Here is a 23,551-nt window from a genome sequence, read left to right on the forward strand (position 1 = left end):
TTAGTACCTTATTCACCAGTAACGTTTTATCCAGGATTCCAGAGTGGCATATGGGATCGATCACTTTAGTACCTTATTCACCAGTAACGTTTTATCCAGGATTCCAGAGTGGCATATGGGATCGACCACTTTAGTACCTTATTCACCAGTAACGTTTTATCCAGGATTCCAGAGTGGCATATGTGATCGATACCGTTTTCACCAGTAACGTTTTATCCAGGATTCCAGAGTGGCATATGGGATCGACCACTTTAGTACCTTATTCACCAGTAACGTTTTATCCAGGATACCAGAGTGGCATATGGGATCGACCACTTTAGTACCTTATTCACCAGTAACGTTTTATCCAGGATTCCAGAGTGGCATATGGGATCGACCACTTTAGTACCTTATTCACCAGTAACGTTTTATCCAGGATACCAGAGTGGCATATGGGATCGATCACTTTAGTACCTTATTCACCAGTAACGTTTTATCCAGGATTCCAGAGTGGCATATGGGATCGACCACTTTAGAACCTTATTCACCAGTAACGTTTTATCCAGGATACCAGAGTGGCATATGGGATCGATCACTTTAGTACCTTATTCACCAGTAACGTTTTATCCAGGATACCAGAGTGGCATATGGGATCGACCACTTTAGTACCTTATTCACCAGTAACGTTTTATCCAGGATTCCAGAGTGGCATATGGGATCGATACCGTTTTCACCAGTAACGTTTTATCCAGGATACCAGAGTGGCATATGGGATTGATCACTACAGTACCCTATACCAGAGATGCATAAGGGACCCGAGATTGATGACTTTAGTACCATAATCAACAAGAACTTTAAGCTAGGAGACACTAATTGCAAACGCACCACAAAGTGTTCACAAAAGAGCATCATAAACTGTAATAAATATCTTTTTAATTTTAATTAATAAGTCAAATAATTAATTGGTTAAAGTTCATGAAAAAAACTTCATTTAAACTCTAGTGTTGTTTTATTGAAGGTCTTTGTAAGAAGATCTTCATTTTCTTTACTTCACAAATCTTCAGTTGGAAGTTAAACTTATTTATTTAAAATTATTGAAAACAAGTTTTAAAACATCGGGCACAAATGTTATATGTCATTATGTATACTTAACATATCATGTTTTTTTACAATAGCTTTTTTAGCTGATAAACAAGATCCTGATTCCATCATATTACAATTTTTTATAGACATATGTTAAATGGTATATTGGCACAAAAAATCAAGTTATTGAATGTTTATTTTTGAGTCGTATAAAATAATGTGAAAGCGCTGTATATAATGCTGGAACTAAAAGTGTTAGCATAGTAATTTCTGAACAATTAAGTGTATATGGATAATGCACACAACAGTTCATCTTGCTTTGTTATCTCAAAGCAAAATCTGTGAGAGTTCAGCTTTAAAGTAGGAATCATTATTTTGTACTATTGCATGCTTGTATGATATTCAGTATTGGGAAAATTAGTATATTTATTGTGTTTGTATAATGAGTTTTCTCAACCATTAAAATATTCAATTTCTTTTGCATTGCCTTTACCTTACTTGTGATCAACCTAAATTATCTAATTGGTCATAATCATGGTCGTGGTATGTCCTATAAAATTATTTTTACCTTTTACACTTGTTTCCCTAGGAAAAATTGTACAGCATTAGCAGTTTCTATAGTTGGTAACATACCTATAGCCCATCCAAGGCAGTGCCTTATTTCATATTATGTACGTATATACCTTAAAAGATAACGTTTCACAACTTATGATTGGACAACATGCATAATTATACCGCGATATTTCATAGGTTAATTATCGTCTCTAGACAACTTATCAATTTTTTTTGACTTCTCAAAATGTTAGTTATGTGTGTCATCAGATTAACAAAAGTCCACATAGTTTAAAGGCTGTGCAAATATTTCGTAGGCGTTATCGCTGATCAAGCGTTTTAAACTCAAAATGGCGCTTTTGACAGGGTATTTTATTGCGGGATTTTTTATAATTAATGTCGCAATTACCACTATTCAGGGTAAGAACGTTTCATTTTTATATACGTTTAATTTTTATGACAAGTATTTGAATTGGTTACCTATTTCAGTTTAATATTACATATTTATACTGATTACTGCAGAAGTCTCTTCTCTGTTACATGATATTACATACTAGCATTTTGATATATAAATTTAAATTATAAAATCATGTTTTGATGAATTTTCAAATAAAAAGTTAAAACAGTGATTTGTCTGAAGTTAATGATATTATAATGTTTGAGTGAATATACCAAACATTTTGTTTAAGGTTTTCCTGAACAAGAGCTTACTGCGTTTGACCATTTTGTGATTTCAAATTCATATGTATTTATATATATTGATTGAAATTAATTAAAAAAATATTTTTTATCGATATATTTGCAAGGATGGACGAATTTTTATGGTGATCATATATACTATGTCAAATAATATTAATCAACATTATACATTGACGTTCATTTGTTTGCGTTGCGATAAATAGCTGTCCATTAGTTTGATTTCGAAGATACCATCAGGTATGTGATGGATGTCAGCTGAAACCGCATTTATCAATCTCTAGTTGCACAATGTGCGTCCTTATATTAAAGCTGCACTCTCACACATATACCGTTTTTTAAACTTTTTTTTATTTTTTGTCTTGGAAAGAGCATTTTCTTGCGTTAATATCTGCAAACCAATGATAAAAGATTACTGACAAAAGATCAGATCGCAGAGTTTCATATTTCCGTTTGAAAATTAATGGTTTATGGCTTAAACTAACGGTTTAAGAAAAATATATACAACATCAATTTTTGAACTTTAATATAAAACTGCGATCTAATGTTTTGTCAGCAGTCTTATATAACTGGTTTCCATGCATATTCGCAAAAATTTGCTCGTTCCAAGACAAAAAATAAAGAAGTTGTCAAAACGTTCAATCTGTGAGAGTGCAGCTTTAGACTGAATGTATTGGTATTGCACAATTATACAGAATATGTTGGTTTCTCTAACAAATATGGACATGTTTAAGTAGTTTGAAGGTATATTACCATGTTTGCAGAACAATTAGGTAAATACCAATAAAACACGTTTTTTTTTAGTTTTTGAAGGTCTGCCCGCGTCCATCTTCATGTATTTAAAAGATGAGATGGAACTGACTGCAATTCCCAGTAAAATTCAAATATTAGTCAGAGGATATGAAGGAATGGAGTAAAATAATTATGCGATACATAAGCTCTTTGCGAAAACAAGTATACCCGTGTGTTCGGTGTGAAGCAGCAATACTTGGATGGGTTTGAGCCAGTACTTAGTTCACCATTTCGATGACGCGTTCACGATTTGGAGCGGCGACATTCCGCACGCGAAGCGCACGCTTACCCACTTTGGGCTGTCCTATCGTGTTATCTATGCTCTATAGCGTAATAATAGTAGTGTTAACAACTGATTACCCTCCGTTAGATTACACCGAAACGGAGCACCTCGACAATTTTCCATCGATAACATCCTCGGATACTATGTCAAAATTATTTCCACTGCAAGCAGATCGCGTAGTAATTTCAATTTAGCAGTTTATAAGCAGTTTATATTTATAGGAAAAACGACAGAAACAAGAAAAGTAGTCGAAAGTTTAGACACTAACCCCGTAAGTTAAACTTATTTTTACAACGATTATGAAACACGCTTTTGCAACTTAATCAATCTCGTTGGCACGATGTTGCGCGAGATTGTGGTCTTGTGTTATGGGGGGAATCGGAGTACCCGGAGGAAACCCACTTGTCCGACCACAAACCAAACTCACATGCGCCCATGCCGGAAATCGAATCCGGGTCGCCTAGGTGAAAAGCGAGTGCACCAACCAATGCGCTAACCGGAGAACCAACCGATAAAGTCCGTTCAATGGCACAGGGTCAACACCAAAGACGTAAAACACAAAAACAAACAATCACAAACCAGAAGACATGGAACAACAGCACAAAACTCCACAAGCAACACACACTATATATAACATATACAACTGGGGCGTTTGTCAAGGATTGTTAGGTACCGCCTTTGAACGGTCAGTAAAATAAAATTAAGGCCGTAAGACTTTACTTTTAATGATCTTTGTATTTATTCAATAATGCACTTCACTGGAAGTCTATTTGAGTTTAGCAATGCAAAAATAGAAAATGCCGAGGTGTTCCGGTTGGATCGCGCCGTGACGAAATTGAATATTTTTTCTCCCTTAATACGAGAATCACAACAGCAAACTAGATCATTATACATTAAAACAAGGTTTAGTGGTCAACATTTTCTCTTGTTAAATGAGAAGTCAGTATTTCGTAAATCAGCAGTTAACCTTTATTGATTTAAAGCATGTGAAGCGACAAACATAAACAGCGGCTGGCCCATTCAGTAGGTAACTTACACAAGAAAATGCAGACCACTAAAAAGCTTCTTGTGTAAGTTTGTACTAACGCATAGCATCAAACCACTTAATGTTTAATGTTTAAGTACATACCCAAAGCCTTTGACCATTACTTAATGATTTTAGGAGTATGACAGTTTTACACAGAAAGTTCTTTGCATTGACATCAATCAGTGCGGGCCTCCATTTTTCAAAAAAATAATAATCGTAGGTTCAGAGATAATAAGATAATATTTTCCAGACTACAGTTATTATACATACTATGAAGATGTTTATATATCTCTTTTCACTAGGTCGTTATTCAACTTTCCTATGCAGATGACATGTTCAAAAGTTAACAGCCATTTGTCAAAACACTATGAGATAAAATTCTGTATCAGACACCCACTGTTTCCGATACCAGCACAGAAAACCCCATTTACGCGTTTACAGTGACTGTTTATAGCACGGAAGTTATCAGAAATATTATGAAGAGGTTTATTTATCTCTTTTCAGCAGGTCGTATTTCAAATCTCCTTTGTAGATGACATGATCAAATTTTATCAGCATTTCCCAAAACACTAAGAGATAATTAGTATTCTGTATCTTACATCGACAGTTTGCAATACAAGCTAAGAAAAAAAAACAGTTACGCTTCTGCACTGACAGTTTATAACACAGACACTGAAGCTGGTCACTTTCCAGGTCCTGTGGCGTTTGATGAGGGGGATCAGCTCGTGTGAAGACCGTCTTTCTAACTTGTATCCGTCTGCGGTATAAAGATTGTTGTAGAAGTTCTCATACAGTTTGGTTTCAGCTATAATGAGCAGATCTGAAAGTAAATCATCAACAATTTAACGAGTTTCATGGAAAGTGTATCGTATGCTGTTAACATTAAGGTCGTTTAGTACATGTGTATTGTTTCATTTCTGAGAGCTTTGAAATTGTCAAAAAAATCAGAAGGGTCACTGTCTCGTGCTGCAATTTAAAACAGAATCATTAGTCAAAGGAATTATGTTGTCCGCTGTGGTGTCCTTGCAAGGTTGCAGCATGTCATCTTCAGGATCTGGAATTACGAGTTATGTTTAATTAAAATAAAAAAATATAAAATATAAACATAAAAACTTACATCTTACTGTTCCCAGCTCAAACTGTGAAGTTATGCCACTGTTGTTTCATTCAAGGGATCTATAAACATTAATTGAGACATACAATTGTAATGGGTAGAAAAAATAAAAATATAAACATAAAAACTTACATCTTACTGTTCCCAGCTCAAACTGTGAAGTTATGCCACTGTTGTTTCATTCAAGGGATCTATAAACATTAATTCAGACATACAATTGTAATGGGTAGAAAAATAAAAATATAAACATAAAAACTTACATCTTACTGTTCCCAGCTCAAACTGTGAAGTTATGCCACTGTTGTTTCATTCAAGGGATCTATAAACATTAATTGAGACATAAAATTGTAATGGGTAGAAAAATAAAAATATAAACATAAAAACTTACATCTTACTGTTCCCAGCTCAGACTGTGAAATTGTGCCACTGTTGTTTCATTCAAGGGGTCTATAAACATTAATTCAGACATAAAATTGTAATGGGTAGATAAGATGCTCTGTTTTGCAAATATTAAGAATTTGATGATATACTAGTAGGCTACTCTGTCAAAATGATGACGGTTAAGTTTGGAGAAAGTTGGTAGTTGGCAATTTGTATATCCATTTACCTACTAGTTGGTAGTAAGTCATTCGAATATTCAACCACCTTCTTATTGCCAGTTGGGGAATCAAATAATCAACTACATAATAGTTAGATGCTGATGTTGATTTTGAGCTACTCGAACATTTCCAGTTGGTTATTTGCGAATTGGTGATACTGATTTTTTTTTGATAGTTAAATTTTTTGCATGTACACAGAAATATCTTTGTGTGACTCACTGTTTTATATGAGTGTTGTTCTACGTTCGCCATTTGGATATTCAGAGATTTCCAGTTGAGTATTCGCGAATATCCAACTACCAACCAACTAAAATATCACAGAAATATTCGGAATCTATTCTCTTTATGCGCAATATTTAATACAGGTGGATTTATTTTGCTTCAATGGCCAGATGACGCAGTCCAACGACCCCAAGTGGCTTTGTTTTCTTTTTGGCAAACATACTATTATTTTGATTTTTAAATTAATACATTTTTTTTTGCTTTATTTTAACATAAGATTTAAGAGATTTTAAATCAAAAGTAATTTATGTGTAAAAACATACCAGGTAGCGATTGCAAAGTTTCACCCATTTTGCAGTTAATGTTTTCAAGAAGTAGCATGTTTGCATATTAAGCTTACATCGTTATTTCATATTTTTCAAATCGTTCTTTGGAGTTGACGTTTTGCTGATTTCAAAAAGCAGGAAACTATATGATAAATTCAAACTTGACCATTAAGCAAATATATAAGTTATATTGCTGTACCTTTATGTATTTTTAAGTCCCTTTTGAAAAGAAAATTTCACAGAAAATAAGAAATGTATCAAAATATATAAAAAAAAAAACATATAAAAAATGTTGATGTCAAAAATTAATATCACTCGCTTCAGTAATAAAAGTTTTATTCTAACAATGGTTTGGATGAGTTTATTATTGATTACCTTCTGCATAATACATCAGTCCATTCAGTTACAAAATTTAAAGAACATGTCAGAATTATTTAGATTACACCATTTGAAGAGTTTATTTACCAAATTGATGTGAACAATTGCCATGGTGTGACTGCTATTGTCTCTCTCAGGATTGCCTTTTAATGTTTGATTTAAACTTTTTATCTATGAATCTAAGACTATATATTTATTGAATGTCATAAATGTATCACACTGAATGTTTGATCTGCAACATTTTCTGAAAAAACATAATTAAACCCAAGAATACCACCCCCGAGTAAAACTAGAACTGTACAAGATTCTGTACAGATAGATATGATTGTTGGTTCAAAAAAGATACGTTAGATTTGTTGTCAATTTTATGTTCTAAGTAGCATCTTCCTCTCATGACACGTTTGACTAGAATCTTCATCTAATGACACGATTACACTAAAATCTTCATCTAATGACACGTTTACACTAGAATCTTCATCTAATGACACGATTACACTAAAATCTTCCTCTCATGACACGTTTGACTAGAATCTTCATCTAATGACACGATTACACTAAAATCTTCATCTAATGACACGATTACACTAGAATCTTCATCTAATGACACGATTACACTAGAACCTTCATCTAATGACACGTTTACACTAGAACCTTCATCTAATGACACGATTACACTAGAATCTTCATCTAATGACACGATTACACTAGAATCTTTATCTAATGACACGATTACACTAGAATCTTCATCTAATGACACGATTAGACTAGAATATTCATCAAATGTCACGGTTAGACTAGAATATTCATCTTATCACACGATTACACTAGAATCTTCATCTAATGACACGATTAGATTAGAACCTTCATCTAATGCAACGATAAAACGAGAATCTTCATCTTATCACACGATTAGACTAGAATCTTCATCTAATGACACGATTACACTAGAATCTTCATCTAATGCAACGGTAAAACGAGAATCTTCATTTAATGAAAAGATGAATCTAATGACTCGATTACACTAGAATCTTCACCTAATGAAACGATAAAACTAGAATTTTCATATAATGAAAATATAAAACAACACTCTTTATCTAATGACAAGATTATACAAGAATGAATCGTTTTCTAACGACACGATTAGACTACAACCTATTCTACCGCGTGTTTAACGGCTTGCAGCAACATTAGTCTTGTTACTAATGTATTGAATTATATATATTTCAGGAGCATCACCATTATACAATTTCAACTCTGCAACAGTGAACGAAATAAACCCAGGAGAGGTGGGTAAACACATAGTCACAACTACTACACCCATCATCTATGAAGGAAGATCATTCTCTTCAGCAATAGTAAGTTGTTGTTTTTCATTACAAACTGTAAGGCCAGTACAAAAGTCATACTACGCTGTTTAAATCAAATTATGGTTTGTTTTTTCTTGGACCATAACATGTACAGAGTTGCCAGATTGTAATGACACTTATTTTAAAACATGATGGTACATGTATTTAAGCTCTGCAAACATCTTTACTTTTCATAAATTAAAATTTCGTCACATTGCAGATAACCAAGAATGGCTTAGTAGCGTTCACGGAAGATGTCCGACAGGTGAACTATGCCACCCAGGACTGGAGCGATTCAAATGTCTCACCATATATCGACATTCCGTTCATCGCACCATACTACCATAATGGACAGAGTGTGCAGACACTTCCGGACTACACGGGGCATATTCGGTACCAGGAGTTCCAGTATGGCACTCAAAATCAGACACTGCGAGCCCTGGGTCGTTATTGTATTAGCCAGGTGGTTGGAACCAGCGAGTTTGTCCCCACTTGGGGAATGATTGTGACCTGGGTTAACGTCACAAGCACAGTCATAATCAATGGCAATAAACCAAAATGCGAGGGGACGTTTTTACAACCTTGCCCGGTAATTCCCTGTCTCACCATTGGATGTTTTGGTGAAACTTTAGTTTGACATTTTATCTCTGAAGCTGGTTTTTCCCAAATTCAGGCCTTTGATTTTATAAACATGTACTGAATATTTGAAAAAGTCTCTGTAAAATTCATTGACTGATTTCTTGATTTCATATATATGTGGTATTTTTTAGAAAGTCTGTGTAATAATTCCTTTACCATTCAACTTATCTATGTGAAGTTTTACCTGTATATATGTTTCAGATGAACACTTTCCAACTGGTGTTGCTCACTGATGGCACCGAGTCTTATTCGATTCTGAACTATGATAAAATGGCGATGAAACCATCGAAATATTCACAGGTCGATTTTTAGCCCATTTGTCAACACTCTTGATCATGTATTTTATTTCAATTAGCAGTTTACTCATAATTCTTTAAAGTAAGCATATTACCACCCCGCTGTTTAATGGTAATTAAATGTTTGAGAAATCCAGCGACCTGATTCCAACATTATCTAACAAAGCTTCTTACATAAACTCACAACATTGCTTATCTTTAAGTTAATGTGTATTTCTGAGAATGTTCTTTGAATTTGGGTCAAGAAAAAAGCTTTATAAGTCTTACTCCTATTATCCAATGTTTGTATAAATGGTATAAATAGAGTTATGCAAAGGAAAATACAAAAGAATACTTACTATAATTAGGGTTATCTTTTTCGTAAAAAGGAAAGGGACAGACATTTGTAAGAAAAATCACCTACCTGGAATAATAATAATGGCAGTAACCTTGCGCAACAGTTTGAAAAAATAGATCACAGAATTGTTTATAAAATATAAAGTGATTTTCTTTTAAATTGTCCAAATTAATCTGTGAATTAGTGTATTCATTGTTTACAGGCCGGGTTTAATGGTGGATCAGGCATGGGCTGGATGGATGTTTTGTCTCGCAGTGTAGGCTTGACTCACTTGAACCATAACCAGAGCAGTGACACAATGGGCAGATATGTGTTCAGAATCTCTGACGGGAATGTTGTGCGTGCCGGATGTTCAACTGAGAACACCTATAGTATGTCTTCCCTTGGGAAATGTTAAATGATAATACCTGAAAAAAATCCTCTTATCTCTACTTTGCTTCGGATAGGCATTGCTTTGACAGATTGAATAGGAAAACAGTATGTGACCTTAATTGCAATGTGTATTATATCAAATAGTTTGTGGCCTTAATATAATCTTTGCTTTTTAATACAATGACAAAAATTTAAGCTGCAACTTTGTTGTGTGTATTGCAGGTGGTTTGAGCATCTACCCCCAGTTTGGTGGCATGTTTGGGGGGAAGATGATCGATGTCTCCGGCCCGTGTTTCCAGGCCAACCAGAGATATAGGTGCTACTTCGGAGAGGTACACACTTGTCATAAGAACATTTGATATGACAAAATATGTTCTGATGGAATATAATATTTAAGTACAAATCTTGACAATGTAAACATTTGCCTCGACATATGGCATGTTTGTTCAGTTGAACAAATACTGCCAACTTTTCAAAGTGTTAAGGCTTATGTGACATTAGAAATACCAATTAACAAACTCATTTTATTTTCATCTTTCATCTATTAATATTTGTCTACCATAATGATCTACTATAGATCGTTGATGACATATACAGTGATGCGACGTACGTCAGCCAGACCAAGGTTCGATGTCCCATTCCTAAACTGTACCAAAGGGGCAGAATCACACTCACACTGCAAACATCTTCTAGATCGTACAATACAACCATCACCATTGGTGAGAAATGATACCCGTTGGTTTAAGCATTTCGTTTTAAAATCTTGCTTTGAACTATGTTAAGGAATTAGTTCCTGGACGAAACTAACATGTTTTGTTTAAATGCAGTTTACATACTAAGATTAAGATTTTGAATATTCTAGCATATAAAACATCATTTTCATTATTTATTACAATTTATCATCAAACTTACTTGTTTGGGTCATATTGTAGTATTTCCTGGCCGTATCCCAAGCGATGAACATATTGCCACATCTGCCAGCAAGACAGACATGGCGTGGTTAGACACCAGCCCCTCCAGCCTCACCCTCACCTGGCACCCGGAGATGCTCAGTAACAACTCATACGACAAGGTCGATGTGAATTTAATTGGCTATAAGGAGGAAGGTGGGAAGGTGGGTTCAGACATTTTCAGTAAAGTCAATGATTGAACAATTTGGAAAAGAACTTGTTAAAAATTAAATCCATGCTTTGATACTTTTGTCCCAATCTGATTGTTCTGAATAATTTCAAAATGTTAACCACATCGATCTAACATCCAAAGCACATGGTACGCCTACCTACCCTCAAGACCAAGATCACACTTAAGGGTCACGGGACAGATTTTCGTGGCCACTTCATAACTCCCTCAATTTTGGAAGGATTCTAAAATAACTTCGTTGATGTACAAATGTTCGCCACATCGATGCATTATGAAGAGTACATGCCACTTACGTCCAAGGTTAAGGTCATAGTTTGGGGGTCAAGATTTAAAAAGCCATATTTTGAACATGCATGCATATAATGATTTTCAAATAAGTTGGTACATATGTTCAACACATCAAAACAAAACACTGATTTTATGTCCTCTACCGACTTATTACTTTTACATGTTTTTACACTCTTAATATCCAAGGAACACCATTGTTTGGGGAGTTTGTTTAATTTTGAGATCTTATTTATCTCAATAGCTACCCAGTTTCGAGGCCAATTGACAAGACTTGGGACACACAATTCCACCGGCCAAGTCACATTCTTAATAATTCCACTAGCTAAGTAGTATTCTTAACTAAGCCCCCAAGATGACCAGTTTGTTCGGAATGCTTGTCAGCATAACACCTAACAAGCCCACTTTTTCACTTGTTATCATGTTTCAGGGAATGTACATCTTTTTGACCACTCTTGGGACAGACATTCAAGCCAGCCAGGGGACCTACACCATTAACCCCCAAGATCATCAGTGTATGGGGAGCTCGTGCCTGTATGAAATTGGGCTTCTAGAGGTCAAACTGAAGGACAATGCTGTGCCCATGATGTACCAGTTAGTACATGCTAAAGATGTTGTCATGTTTAATTATAAATGGTTTATGTTAAAGAAAATCTATTTTGGGTGTACACCCATATATTGCTATTATAAGATGATTGCATTTCAGTTTAAAGAAGATTTCTAACGTTCTCAACGTAAAAAAACATGAAATTAATGACAATATAGCTTTTTAGAAAAGATTACGTCATTATATTATATTATATGACCAGTGAAATACTAAGCTTAGGAGCATGACTTAACTTAAGAAATGACTTAAGATTTTTTTTATTTATATCGGCGCTGGCTTAGATAACAGTTTGAGCTACATGTGTTTACCTATTGACTCATTGAAAAAAAATGTTTGTATTAATGCATATCTGATAATGACAGGTCACTGTCAAGCAAGGTTCTGCCTCTGGGTTGGTATGTGCAGAACTCAATGAAACAAAAGCATGGAAACAGCTGGCCCACGGAAATGTGTGTTAACTGGTACAATCAGGATAGAAAGGTGAGACAAGTGGTAGAAATACAGGGGTGAGACCGAGTCTGGTAGAGGAACAGAGGATTGGGTGTGTATGTGCATCCCTTGAGTGTTTAGCGACATCAACATAACTGGCTCAACCATTTGAGGTTGAACTGGTACAACAAAGACAAATGAGTGATGCGTAATTTTTCCCCATCCACGGTGAGACATTGAGTTTGCCATATCCGGCAGTCAGTCCATCAGTCCGTCAGTCTATCCTTTAGGTGAAAAACGATGTAGGCAATGACCTATTAAAGCTAAAATGGGTTCTGCTCAATAACTTAAGAACGCTTGCATCCAAGAAAATTTGGTATTCTAGTCGGTCATGATTATTGGTTTTAAGATCAGTAGGTTAAAGGTCAAGGTCGCGGTGACGTTTGAGTGAAAAAGAAAACGGTTTCCGCTCAATAACTTTAGAACGCTTGCACCCACAACCTCCTACTTGGTTTGCCAGTTGGTAATGACTTATAATTGACCCTATTGATTTTGTGATCAGCAGATGAAAGGTCATGGTTGCGGAGACCTTGAGCAGAACAATGGTTTCCGATCAATTATTAAAGAACGCTTGCACTCAGGAATTTCATATACAATACAAACTTCGTTTACATTTTCCAAGAATGATCAACAACACTTTCTTCTCTTCCGCATTTAGTTTATATATCTACATACATTTATACTATATGACATCTTTCAAACTATTGACTCGTTAAAGTTGAGAGCAAAATCTGAAATACTAATGACTTTTGGCATTTGGTATCATGCCAACTTCCAGCTTGAAAATAAGCACACTGTGATACTGCTTTTATATAACATATTGTTGATTCATGGTTTGAAATAGGAAGGGAAAAGCAAGTGCTACAGATTTCCACCTTTATTCCTTCCAGGGTTTGCCTCCTAGTGGTGGTACCGGGCGTCACAATATATAGATATTCACTTTCGTCAAAATTTGTCCATATGCCATATTTCTCATCCTTTCCATCTATCATCATTTCATTTGCTTTGCTGGTGTTTGGCCGGTCTGGCTGGATAGTTATTGTACATTGGTTACTAATAGGCCATCTAATAACCTTGTGTTAGGTCGTTATAGCTGGATAGTTATTTTTTTCTTTCTGTTCCTCCTTTTGGTATTGTTTTTTATAAAATAATGATTATTTCCCAGCTACGACCGCTCAATAACGGAGACAAGCGCTTTTTCAAAAAAGCAATCTCATGGGGTCTGCTAGAACGTGCATAACTCAATGTTTCTGAGCCATGGAAACAACTGTCCCATCCGTATACGAGCGAATGTGTGTCGACCAGTACAAGAGGGTCAGGAATGGGAAAACATGTTTGGGCAGTGTGTGTATAAAAATGGTCGTCGCAAGTTCAATCAATGTGGTTAAAATACTTGTAAAGGTGTGCTCCTTAATAAATTGAGCGAAAGAAGGAGTGCCCAGCGCTTGCCTACACTGTTCTGTGGATATTTATTAACCAAAGTCAAGGTGGTAATTTCTTGAGTTGAGTTGTTTATGTATGTTATCATATCATAAGTTGTGAAGCATGTGGACATCATTTTCTTTTCAAGTGGTATGGCTGAAGACAAAGCTGTGTCTAAAAATTTGAATTTCACATGAACCACAAATTTGTGCAATACATAGGGAATATCAAATCTAATTAAAAATATGAGCAAACAAAGGAAAGATAGCCCCTCGAATCCTCATGCAACTGAATCTGAATATATGCCTTAATGAAACCTTCAATTAGAGTGAAACAATGTCACATGGGATCATAAACTAGATCTAATATTAAAAAAAACTGTGAACACTCTAGAGGATGTTAGCAATATAGCTGGTCCAATCTTCTTCCGAAACTTTATCAGAATTTTTGCCTTGATGAAATACTTTATCAGTTTGGAATTTGGTAACTTTCGATCAAAAATTGGTAACTATGTCAGGAATGGTAGGAATATTTCGCCAACACGTGATTTCCATACAATATTTGTTGGCTTATGTGTTTGTTTGTTATTATTTATGACATTCTATGTAAGTATGCATACAAATGATCTGGTCTTGATTTCTCAAAACTCATTATGCGTGTTTCAGTTAGCCAAAATATATACCTAAGTTTGATTTTGATAAATAGAAATGATTTATTGTGATTATCATAAAAACATATTCCTATCAAAAGTCCTAAATCACCAAAAAATGAATATAATGCAGATTATCGAGAAAAAAAAGAAGTTAATTCCGTTTTAGGGACTGGAGAAGTTTCGAAACATTCGAGCCAGTGTCAATGGTTTATTTCTAATGTTTGCTTGTTCCTCTTACCTTTAACCTCGTGCTAACAATTTCTGGCAATTTCTTTGAATCATTGCTTATGCATGTTCAATAGATGAAGGCTTAATGCCACACAGCATAAAAGTATAATAGATATCACATGAATCGAGAACAAGGAGTTCGACCGATTGTATGACCGTGATTTGCTGTATGAAAATTATGATAATGATGATAATCATAAAGATGATGTTTATGATGACGAATATGATAATGAAGAAGGTTACTGCAGTATTAAACAAAATTAACATAGCAATTTGATATACATGTCTAACTTAAATATGATTAGAAGAATGGTTTTACGCTCATATATTGAATTTCTATCACACGATGCCATCCACAAGAGACCCACGTCTCACACTGATGAAGTTCGTGGTCAATGAAATGAACAAACGTAGGAACAAACCAAATATTTTTGTTATGGAATAGAGAAGCTATTGTGATGGAATTTATTAACATAATGTCATAATTCTGTTTATATTATAAGTTTAATTATACAAAGTTCTGTGTTTTAATCTAAATATAAAACAACCCTGCATGGTTAAAAAATAGTGCATGCTAGATACAGCAAACATTTCTCAACATAATATATTTATACAAAATGTGTAAGTCTTATATCAACAAATGACGCATTTCCCTCCTACCCAGGACATGAGCTGGCTGGACAACCTGCCTTACTGCCCGTGCTCGCTGTCCCAAGCCCTCTCAGACTTTGGGCGCTTTCAGCCTGATGTCGGGTGTAACCTCAACTCCCGCTCGCCCAAAAACTGTTTCTACCACGGGGCAGCCGTCCACTGTGTCCGGGCTGTACAACCTGTGTATGCATACAATTTTATGGAAACAACTAATATTTGCAAAATTATTTGAAACTGTTTTTTTTTTTGTTATTTGTTTACATTCATTAGAATTAGTTCAATTTGAAATATTTTATTTATCGTTTTTTGTTGTTTTCAATAACAACACTTATGCAAGCCATTCGTTCAAAGATTTTCTTTGGTAATTCTAATAATACTGTTCCAAAATTTTGGTTAAATAAAAAGATACTAGTGTGTTAATGTTAAGATCTGTTTTAACCAAGGAATGGTGCGGGTAATCAATGCTGCTACAGTAGTGCCGGCCTCCTGGTTTATGCCGCTGACACCTTCAAAGGGAGCACCCCTGACCGGGGCCATGACTGGGGTGCAGCCCCCTACCGCTCGCAAGGGTACGTCCCCTCCTTGTCACATTGGTTAGATGACATTATCACGCTCCACTACTGCTGCGTATGGACGGAATATAAGTCTTGCGATTATTACATGGATCAGAGGCCCACAAAGGATTGTGCAGGATACAACCCACCAGTACCTGGTAAATATAAGGTTGTTTTTTTCTTTTATGTCAGTCAGTTTAAGGATTTACTAATCCATATTGGGCCACAATAATATTATATGTGTGTGCATTTTGATGTTTTGTACTGATACGGAATAATTCCAATAATTCTTACTTCAACATTCTTATGTTTTTGTCTCATTGATTAACTATATTCCCCAGTAAGTGCCTATGGTCAGGGCCACATTAGTACATTCAGTGGTTTGAAGCACCGGATACGAGGGCCAGGAGACTATGTTCTGATGCAAGCCGGAAACACCATCATCCAGGGACGGTTTGAGAGGAACCCTTATCCCACTGAGAGTAAAATCTTTTATTTCGACCTTAATCTGTTTCTAATTTGTTAGCTTTTTACTCAATTGTTTTTCTGTTGAAGTTTCTACGAAACTTGAAAAATCAAATCATTACCAAAACGTAGATAAACTCCCATTGAATTTATGTTCGTTCCATGGAAAAGTTATAAGAAAATGTTCCATTGCAATTTATTCATTCACGAGCTTCGACTGGTAATAAGTATCATTGAGGAATAATTTTAAGCTCCAGCTTTAAACCAAAGTTGTATGTTTAATTTTTCAAAATATTGGAAATTTAATTCATCCTATAATATTTAGGCATATTTTAAGAAGAAAACCTGTTTCTGTCCCCCAGATGGTCAGAAAATCAACACAACTGTCACTTTAACTTCGGTGGCAGTCCAGGACGTGGGCACATCGGACCGTGTGGAGATCCAACTGTGTGGCCCCGAGTACAACCGCTCACAGAAGCGGCTGAATGTTCATGTGAACGGAGTCAATGCATGGTTTGATAATGGCCCCATGTTCTGGCAAGACTTCAAAGGTATTTTAAGAGTTTATCATCATGTGATGTTGTATATCTTTGTAAAAGCGTATGGCATGATGTCATGTTCATACCGTTTCTTTTTTATTATGGAAGTTTGAATTTTAAGCCTTTTTGTAGCCATTTTAAGGGATATTGCATTTTGATATATGTTACTTGTTGGCTTTTAAGATATCTTGGTTGTTATTGTATGGATATTTTCACAAAAGGCTGATTAACTTGGCTGTTCCCTGTGCAGGTCTTGCTGTTGTGAACTCTGACCACACCCGTAATCTCCAGTCCAACTACACTGTCTTGCTGACCAATGGAATTGGGTTCCAGGTGGCTGAGGCTTCCAACACACTCCAGCTCTTGATTTCTGTACCCCATACCTTTGTAAGTGGCACTGACAAACAGGTAACCCTTACCCCTGTAAGTGACTTTGGCATTCACGAACCTCATACCTTTGTAAGTGCTATTGATCTACTTGTACCTTATTATTTTGTAAATGGGCTGGACTAATAGATAACTTATACATTCTAAGTGACCTTGTCCTACATATAGCTCATAGCAAATTTTAGTGACCTTGTCATACATGTAATACATACTTCTGTAAGTGATCTTGATCTACATGTACCATATACCTTTGTAAGTGATTTTGATAATACATCTACTTCATACTTTTGTAAGTGGTCTTGACCTTTATGTACATTGCCTTTAGCCTTTTTTATATGGCATTGACATGCTGCTTAAGTATTTTAAGGTATTTTATGCATGGTGTCTATTTAATTAAGCATCCTCATTGAATTTCTGGTACCCTAGCCTGTTTATCAATATTTCAAAAAGAATAATGACAGTCTGTAGCTCAAACCCGGGACCCTATGCTTGGAAGTTTGGTTCTCAGGCAGTTCAAATAACCAGAACAGATAACTTTTGTGAAACTCACTTTCATGACATGTATACTATTTTTTCTGTGAATGGAAAGAAAATATTGCAAATCAATATATGCTTTATGTTACAGAAGCATTTGCATCACACTTTTTTGAAAGACCGCATTTCAAAAAGAAATATGTTTTTAAAACATCATTTCCCGTATCACTACAGGCCTCTGTCTCTGGGCTGTTTGGTGGTTTAAATGCAAGCATGTTCATGCCAAACGGGACGGTGACAGATGTGAGAAAGATGTCACCACAGGAAATACACACATTCCAAGTGGCTTGTATGTATATAGCATTGTCTTGGTCATGTTTTCTTTAATATTGAAGTATTTGTAACCATCTTCCATTGTGGCTATTCAAGTATAAGTTCGAATGTCCAATCATGCTTTGTCAATCCAATATTTGTCTTTCATAAAACATTGCATTAAGATTTGAATGACATTTTGTGTAACTAGCTCAAATGTTAGGTCACATATTAAAATACATATTAATTTTAAAATGCGCCAATTTTTATAAAATAATAGATGAACCATCAAACAAGCGCTTAATGCAGACTTCCTCTTCATCGTCTCTTCATCATCTTCATATTGTCTGATAATGGTTATTAAGATTGTTTTTTTGCAAAGGGTCAGTGAATGATGAGAGGTCTAGCCTGTTCCAGAACTTCCTGCCAGCCAACAACTCCCTCCTAGGGCCAGTTGTCCTCTCCCCCACACCGCTGCCAAATATCGGCTCGGAAAACATCTGCCAACAGGATAAGGAGTGTGATTTTGACTACAAGTAAGTTAGGTTCCAGCTTTATGTTAAAAGACTTAACGCTTGAGCGAAATTTAAAGTGCTCCATTCTTATCTTTGTCTCATGTTTACTTTGTATTAAACACACCAGAAGGCTCATTGAGGGACTGTAGGCAATTTACAATTGTTCAAACCTATATGCCAAAATTGTTCTTATTTGTTTAAATTTATTCCATTGTTTATAAGATTTACTTAATTTCCTTATGATAAACTGTAAAGAAAGGCTCTTGAATGGATTGAACCTTTGACAAGGATAAGTCTTTAAAAGGAAAGAAAAATGCAGACCCGAGTTTTGCCATTTCAGGATGACTGGATCAAGGGCCATTGCTCAGAGTACTCGAGATGCTGTAGCGAGATTTGACGCTCTCAGCCAGAACCTACAACCTAGTAAGTAGACCTTTTTAGATATGGATCATTTGTTGGTTGTTCAAAAGCTTTCAAATTTAGTGCAGTTTTTGAGAGCAGGCTTTTGAGTCAACCATAACTTCCGAGGATAGGTATTTGATCTTAACCCTATGTATACAATGATGCTTTTTATTAGTTTCAGGTTCCATCATCAATGTGTTTCTAGTAATTCATATTCATAACAGTTATATTTATCATACCTACTCCAGTTAGGTCATGTGGTCTATTGGATGTGCCGCGGTCCAAGAAGAGCAACTACGGCTATACGGTGGGAACCACAACAACCATAACTGGCTGCAGGGTCGGGGAGTTGCAGGGAACCAGCACATACACATGCACTGCGACCTCCAACACCACGCAGCAGTGGAAACCCGCTGTAGAAGCTGTCTGTTCTAGTAAGTGTCTAGGATTTATCCTGATGAAGTATACTAGTCAATCTTATATAGTCATATGTACACAATCAAATAGTCTTGGACATAAGGTGGGTACGGGAGCAAATCATGCCTTCAGTCATTTTGTTATTGAATAATAACATTCCCTGGGATCGAAAAGTTTGACTGTTAGTGCCTGAACCAAGGCTTGTTGTCGTGTTTATAACGAAATACACAAAGAAATGCTTCAACAAGTTAGATACTACCATCAACATTGTATATTACCATCAACAACTCTAAATGTGCCTATTATTGTAGGATGAAAAAGTTTATCAAAATTCGTACAAAAAAAACAACAACAAAAAACTGTCTACTTAGTACGCATGTTTGCCTCTCTTTTTCAATGTTTTTATATCATGTGGATGAATGGGGTTGCTGTTGTTTTGTTGTAATTTTGCTTCTCCATTTCAAGTTTCAATCTTATAATACTACATACTATTTTTAATGTACAGATTTCTATGACAAGTTGTATCTTGAAAATATAATGGGCAAGTTGCGAAAAATTGATGTACATGTATTGGTATGAGTTACTTCACGTATGAATAAAGGTTGCAGTTGGAAGTTGTTGCAAATCAAATCTCTCTCTTGCCACATGATGGCTCACTGACAGCTTTCCTTGTGAGTTTGTACATTTCATTACCATTTTTACAATGTGAGTATAAAATATATTTAAACTGGCGTAGTACTTACATTTTTCATGTGCCCTCAACAACAGCGTGTCACTTGTAACTTGTACGTTCTACACAAACCGCTTTTTACCGGTGATGACGCAACACTCAATAGATAGTACACACGTTTATATGCTAGAAGTCATTCGGAGCTCCTGGGCCATTTATCGAAAACAACCTCGGATGTATTTAGACGGTTTACATACTCAAAAGGTGGTACGTTTAAGTCCGCTGGAAGTAGTTCGCGTAGTAATTTTATTTATCAATTAAACTTTGTGACTTAACTCTTGGGATTCTTAATTATGTTTGAAATAATACACTTCAATCGCAATCAATTTAAACTTAGATCAATAAATACAACTCTAAAACACTACATTTAATTAATGATATAATTCAAAATTTTACTAACTACTTCAACAGATGAACCGACATACATCCGAGGTTGTTTTCGATAAAAATGGCCGAGGAGTTCCGAATGGCTAGTAGTGTTTCAAAATATCTCTATTATCAAACATAAAAAAGAAGTGTTACATAAAGGAATTGAAATAGCCACTTTACATTTCTGTTCCACGAGCGTACAAATCTCAATTACAGTTTAGCCCTTACATATACCAGTCATGCATGTTATGAATCACAATCTTGTTTATCAAACATGAACAGAAATATAACATTTATATTCAAAATGAAATGAAATAGCATATATATATATATCTTTTTCAAGACTGTACAAAATATTAAATCTTCAATACAGTTTTGCCCTCCTTTGTACCCTGCATGATGCCCATATTTCAGTATCAGTTGAAGACGCTGATATAGGATTGATAGTGGGTGTTGTTGCTGCTGTGGTGGTGGTGGTGATCGTAGCCATCGTTGTTGTCGTCGTTACCATAAAAAAGAGACGCAGTCAGTAAGTAAAGCTTTCAAGTTCTTTACAAAGTCAGTTATCAGTTAATCAGAAATGTTGTTTGATCCCTCTACCTAAAACATTTCATTAAAAGTAAATATAGATAAGAAAAATTGAAATATGTATATGCATAACGTTTGATATAAAAGCGCTATTTAATCATTCTCTGTCAGACTGTTCCAAGCACACGAATTCTTTGTGTTTATGCTTAAGCTATATTGATCATTTGAAATACTTCAAAATTAGAGCTGTTTTATCAACTTAAATGACACGTAATAATAGAAAACATGTTATTTTCAGGCTAAAAGCACTTAGTTAAAACAGTTTATTTTTCTATCCAAAATCTTATTTGAGAAATTAAGAAATTGAGAAAAGATAAATGTAAACTTAGGTATTTAGCTAAGGGATGATAAAACATATTTTTCATTGCATTGCTCTAGGTATTTTATAGTTTCCATGGTTAATAATCAGTCTCCTGTCTATAATATGAGGATTCAGTTTTTAAATATTCACAATAAAAAAGTATGGCTGCTTGAAACCGGATATTAGATCTCTTGTGGAGAATGCAAAACACGTCATTTGTAATTATATCGCATCTACTCTTATTAGAAATACCATGAAAATCACATGCCGTTAAAGTTAAATTATTTTTATGACTGGATATAGATTTCATACTCAACTTCTGTCCAGTCTTTGCAATATCAGGATTTGAATACAAACATTCGCAAATGCACGATGACAAAATACTGGCGACATCAATGCAACGCTTCACATACACAATGAAAGGGGGAAAAAAGATGTGAGATCACTTACTGAACAATAAATGAAATGCAAAAAAGCTAACTGAGTGAAAAGGCATGCATTGCACATATGCTCGTCTCATATAAATCATTTGAAAGTGGCGAAAAACACTTCCTGGTGGGTAAGGAACAGTAAATCATTCAGTTGATGAGTGTGACCACTAAAAAACAAAGACTTTGATGGACTGACCATAGTGGGTGGAATAAAGCGTTGACCGGTAGAGAACAACTGGCCCTTTCTATGTGTTGTACAATTTGTGCTAGCTTTTCCAGAATATTATAGATTAGAAGTAGAAACTTTTCTTGTTAATTCTCATTACAGTTTGTGTATCTTATTTGTGGAATAGGATTGAAAGTAGTTTTATGAAAACATTGTGGTATATAATTGTAGAAAAAATAAGAAGAGTTCGGAGGAGGAGCATGAGCCAGATGAAATTGAGCCGATGAATGAATTCGACTAGAAACAAACAGACATTTGGAACACTTTAGAATAAATTGAAAATCTTTGATTATCAAAGTTAACCGATTTGTTTATTACTATGTTGTTTGATGGAGTTGAGTTTGTGTTATGGCAGCAATTTTAAAGTCGTTGCTCTTGTGAAGATAACAATTAATAACAGTTTTTAAGAACCTTTGCACTTTTTCTATATCTTGTAGAACATTTCAGTTGTATCCATGTACTGAATTAATGCCTGTAGAAGTTGATATTATAGGGAAATGCATTATTCACATTTGCTCTGATGTTTTGAATCTTACAATAATCATCATTATTGAATTATGTTAATAACCTTTAAAAGTGTTTAAAATCGGTTGCCCTTTTGCATAAAATATTACTTATTAGCATGTAGAATATTATTGTACACCGATATGTATATGTTGAGATCCAATATATATCTGCTTGAGAATAAAGGTGTCAATAGTTTATCAATCAGTACTGTAAAACATCAAAATGTCTTAGTAGAAACTTGTAGATTCAACATTAATGTCATAGATAACAAATTACTAACTTATACTTATATAATATAATTTTGTCCACTCATTTCAAGAGTCTGTTGCTGCCATATTTTCATAAATGTATTTTATAATTAGATTTTTCGACTTTTTAGGCAAACCAACAACTCTAACCACCGTTTGGAACAAATTTATAATGGTAATTTGATAGCCTGACAAGCATTTTGAGACAAATTTCTCACAGTATGTAAAATATTGCACATTGTAAAATATATATCTTTGTATGACACTGTATTTCCTTTGACGTCGTGTAAACTTCGTTCATTTTCAGTTATTGAAGGTATCTTTGTTACTTCTTTTGTAAAAGCGCTCAAAATATTTCAACTTTCAATAGTTGTTGCCAACAGAGAACTGTTATAAAGCATTGATTTTAAAATGACTAGTCACCAGATGATACATTGCAAAAAATATAACACTAAATTGTCAAAAACTTACATAAAATTGATATCGTTTCGTACAACGCATTGAATCTTTTTAACTAATGTATCACATCGCTCACATGCATCTTTCTGAGTTTTTGCGCATTTTTCTACAT

The 23,551-nt window shown here is 34.9% G+C and overlaps 1 protein-coding gene across 1 annotated transcript; it reads left to right on the forward strand.

The window, feature by feature from the left end:
* The first annotated feature begins 1,889 nt into the window (after positions 1-1,889).
* LOC128226900 (sushi domain-containing protein 2-like) lies at positions 1,890-23,243 on the forward strand. The gene is made up of 21 exons (XM_052937012.1): positions 1,890-2,034; positions 8,279-8,406; positions 8,618-8,986; positions 9,238-9,336; positions 9,872-10,040; positions 10,264-10,373; positions 10,619-10,760; positions 10,974-11,155; positions 11,897-12,060; positions 12,436-12,553; positions 15,529-15,698; positions 15,959-16,227; positions 16,411-16,551; positions 16,897-17,085; positions 17,324-17,460; positions 18,169-18,283; positions 18,629-18,782; positions 19,102-19,184; positions 19,412-19,597; positions 21,094-21,208; positions 22,397-23,243. The coding sequence occupies exons 1-21, from the start codon at positions 1,965-1,967 to the stop codon at positions 22,464-22,466; spliced, it is 3,180 nt and encodes a 1,059-aa protein (XP_052792972.1). The 5' UTR covers positions 1,890-1,964; the 3' UTR covers positions 22,467-23,243.
* Positions 23,244-23,551: the final 308 nt, after the last annotated feature.

The sequence above is a fragment of the Mya arenaria genome, chromosome 3 (genome assembly GCF_026914265.1).
Source record: "Mya arenaria isolate MELC-2E11 chromosome 3, ASM2691426v1".
NCBI lineage: Eukaryota > Metazoa > Mollusca > Bivalvia > Myida > Myidae > Mya > Mya arenaria.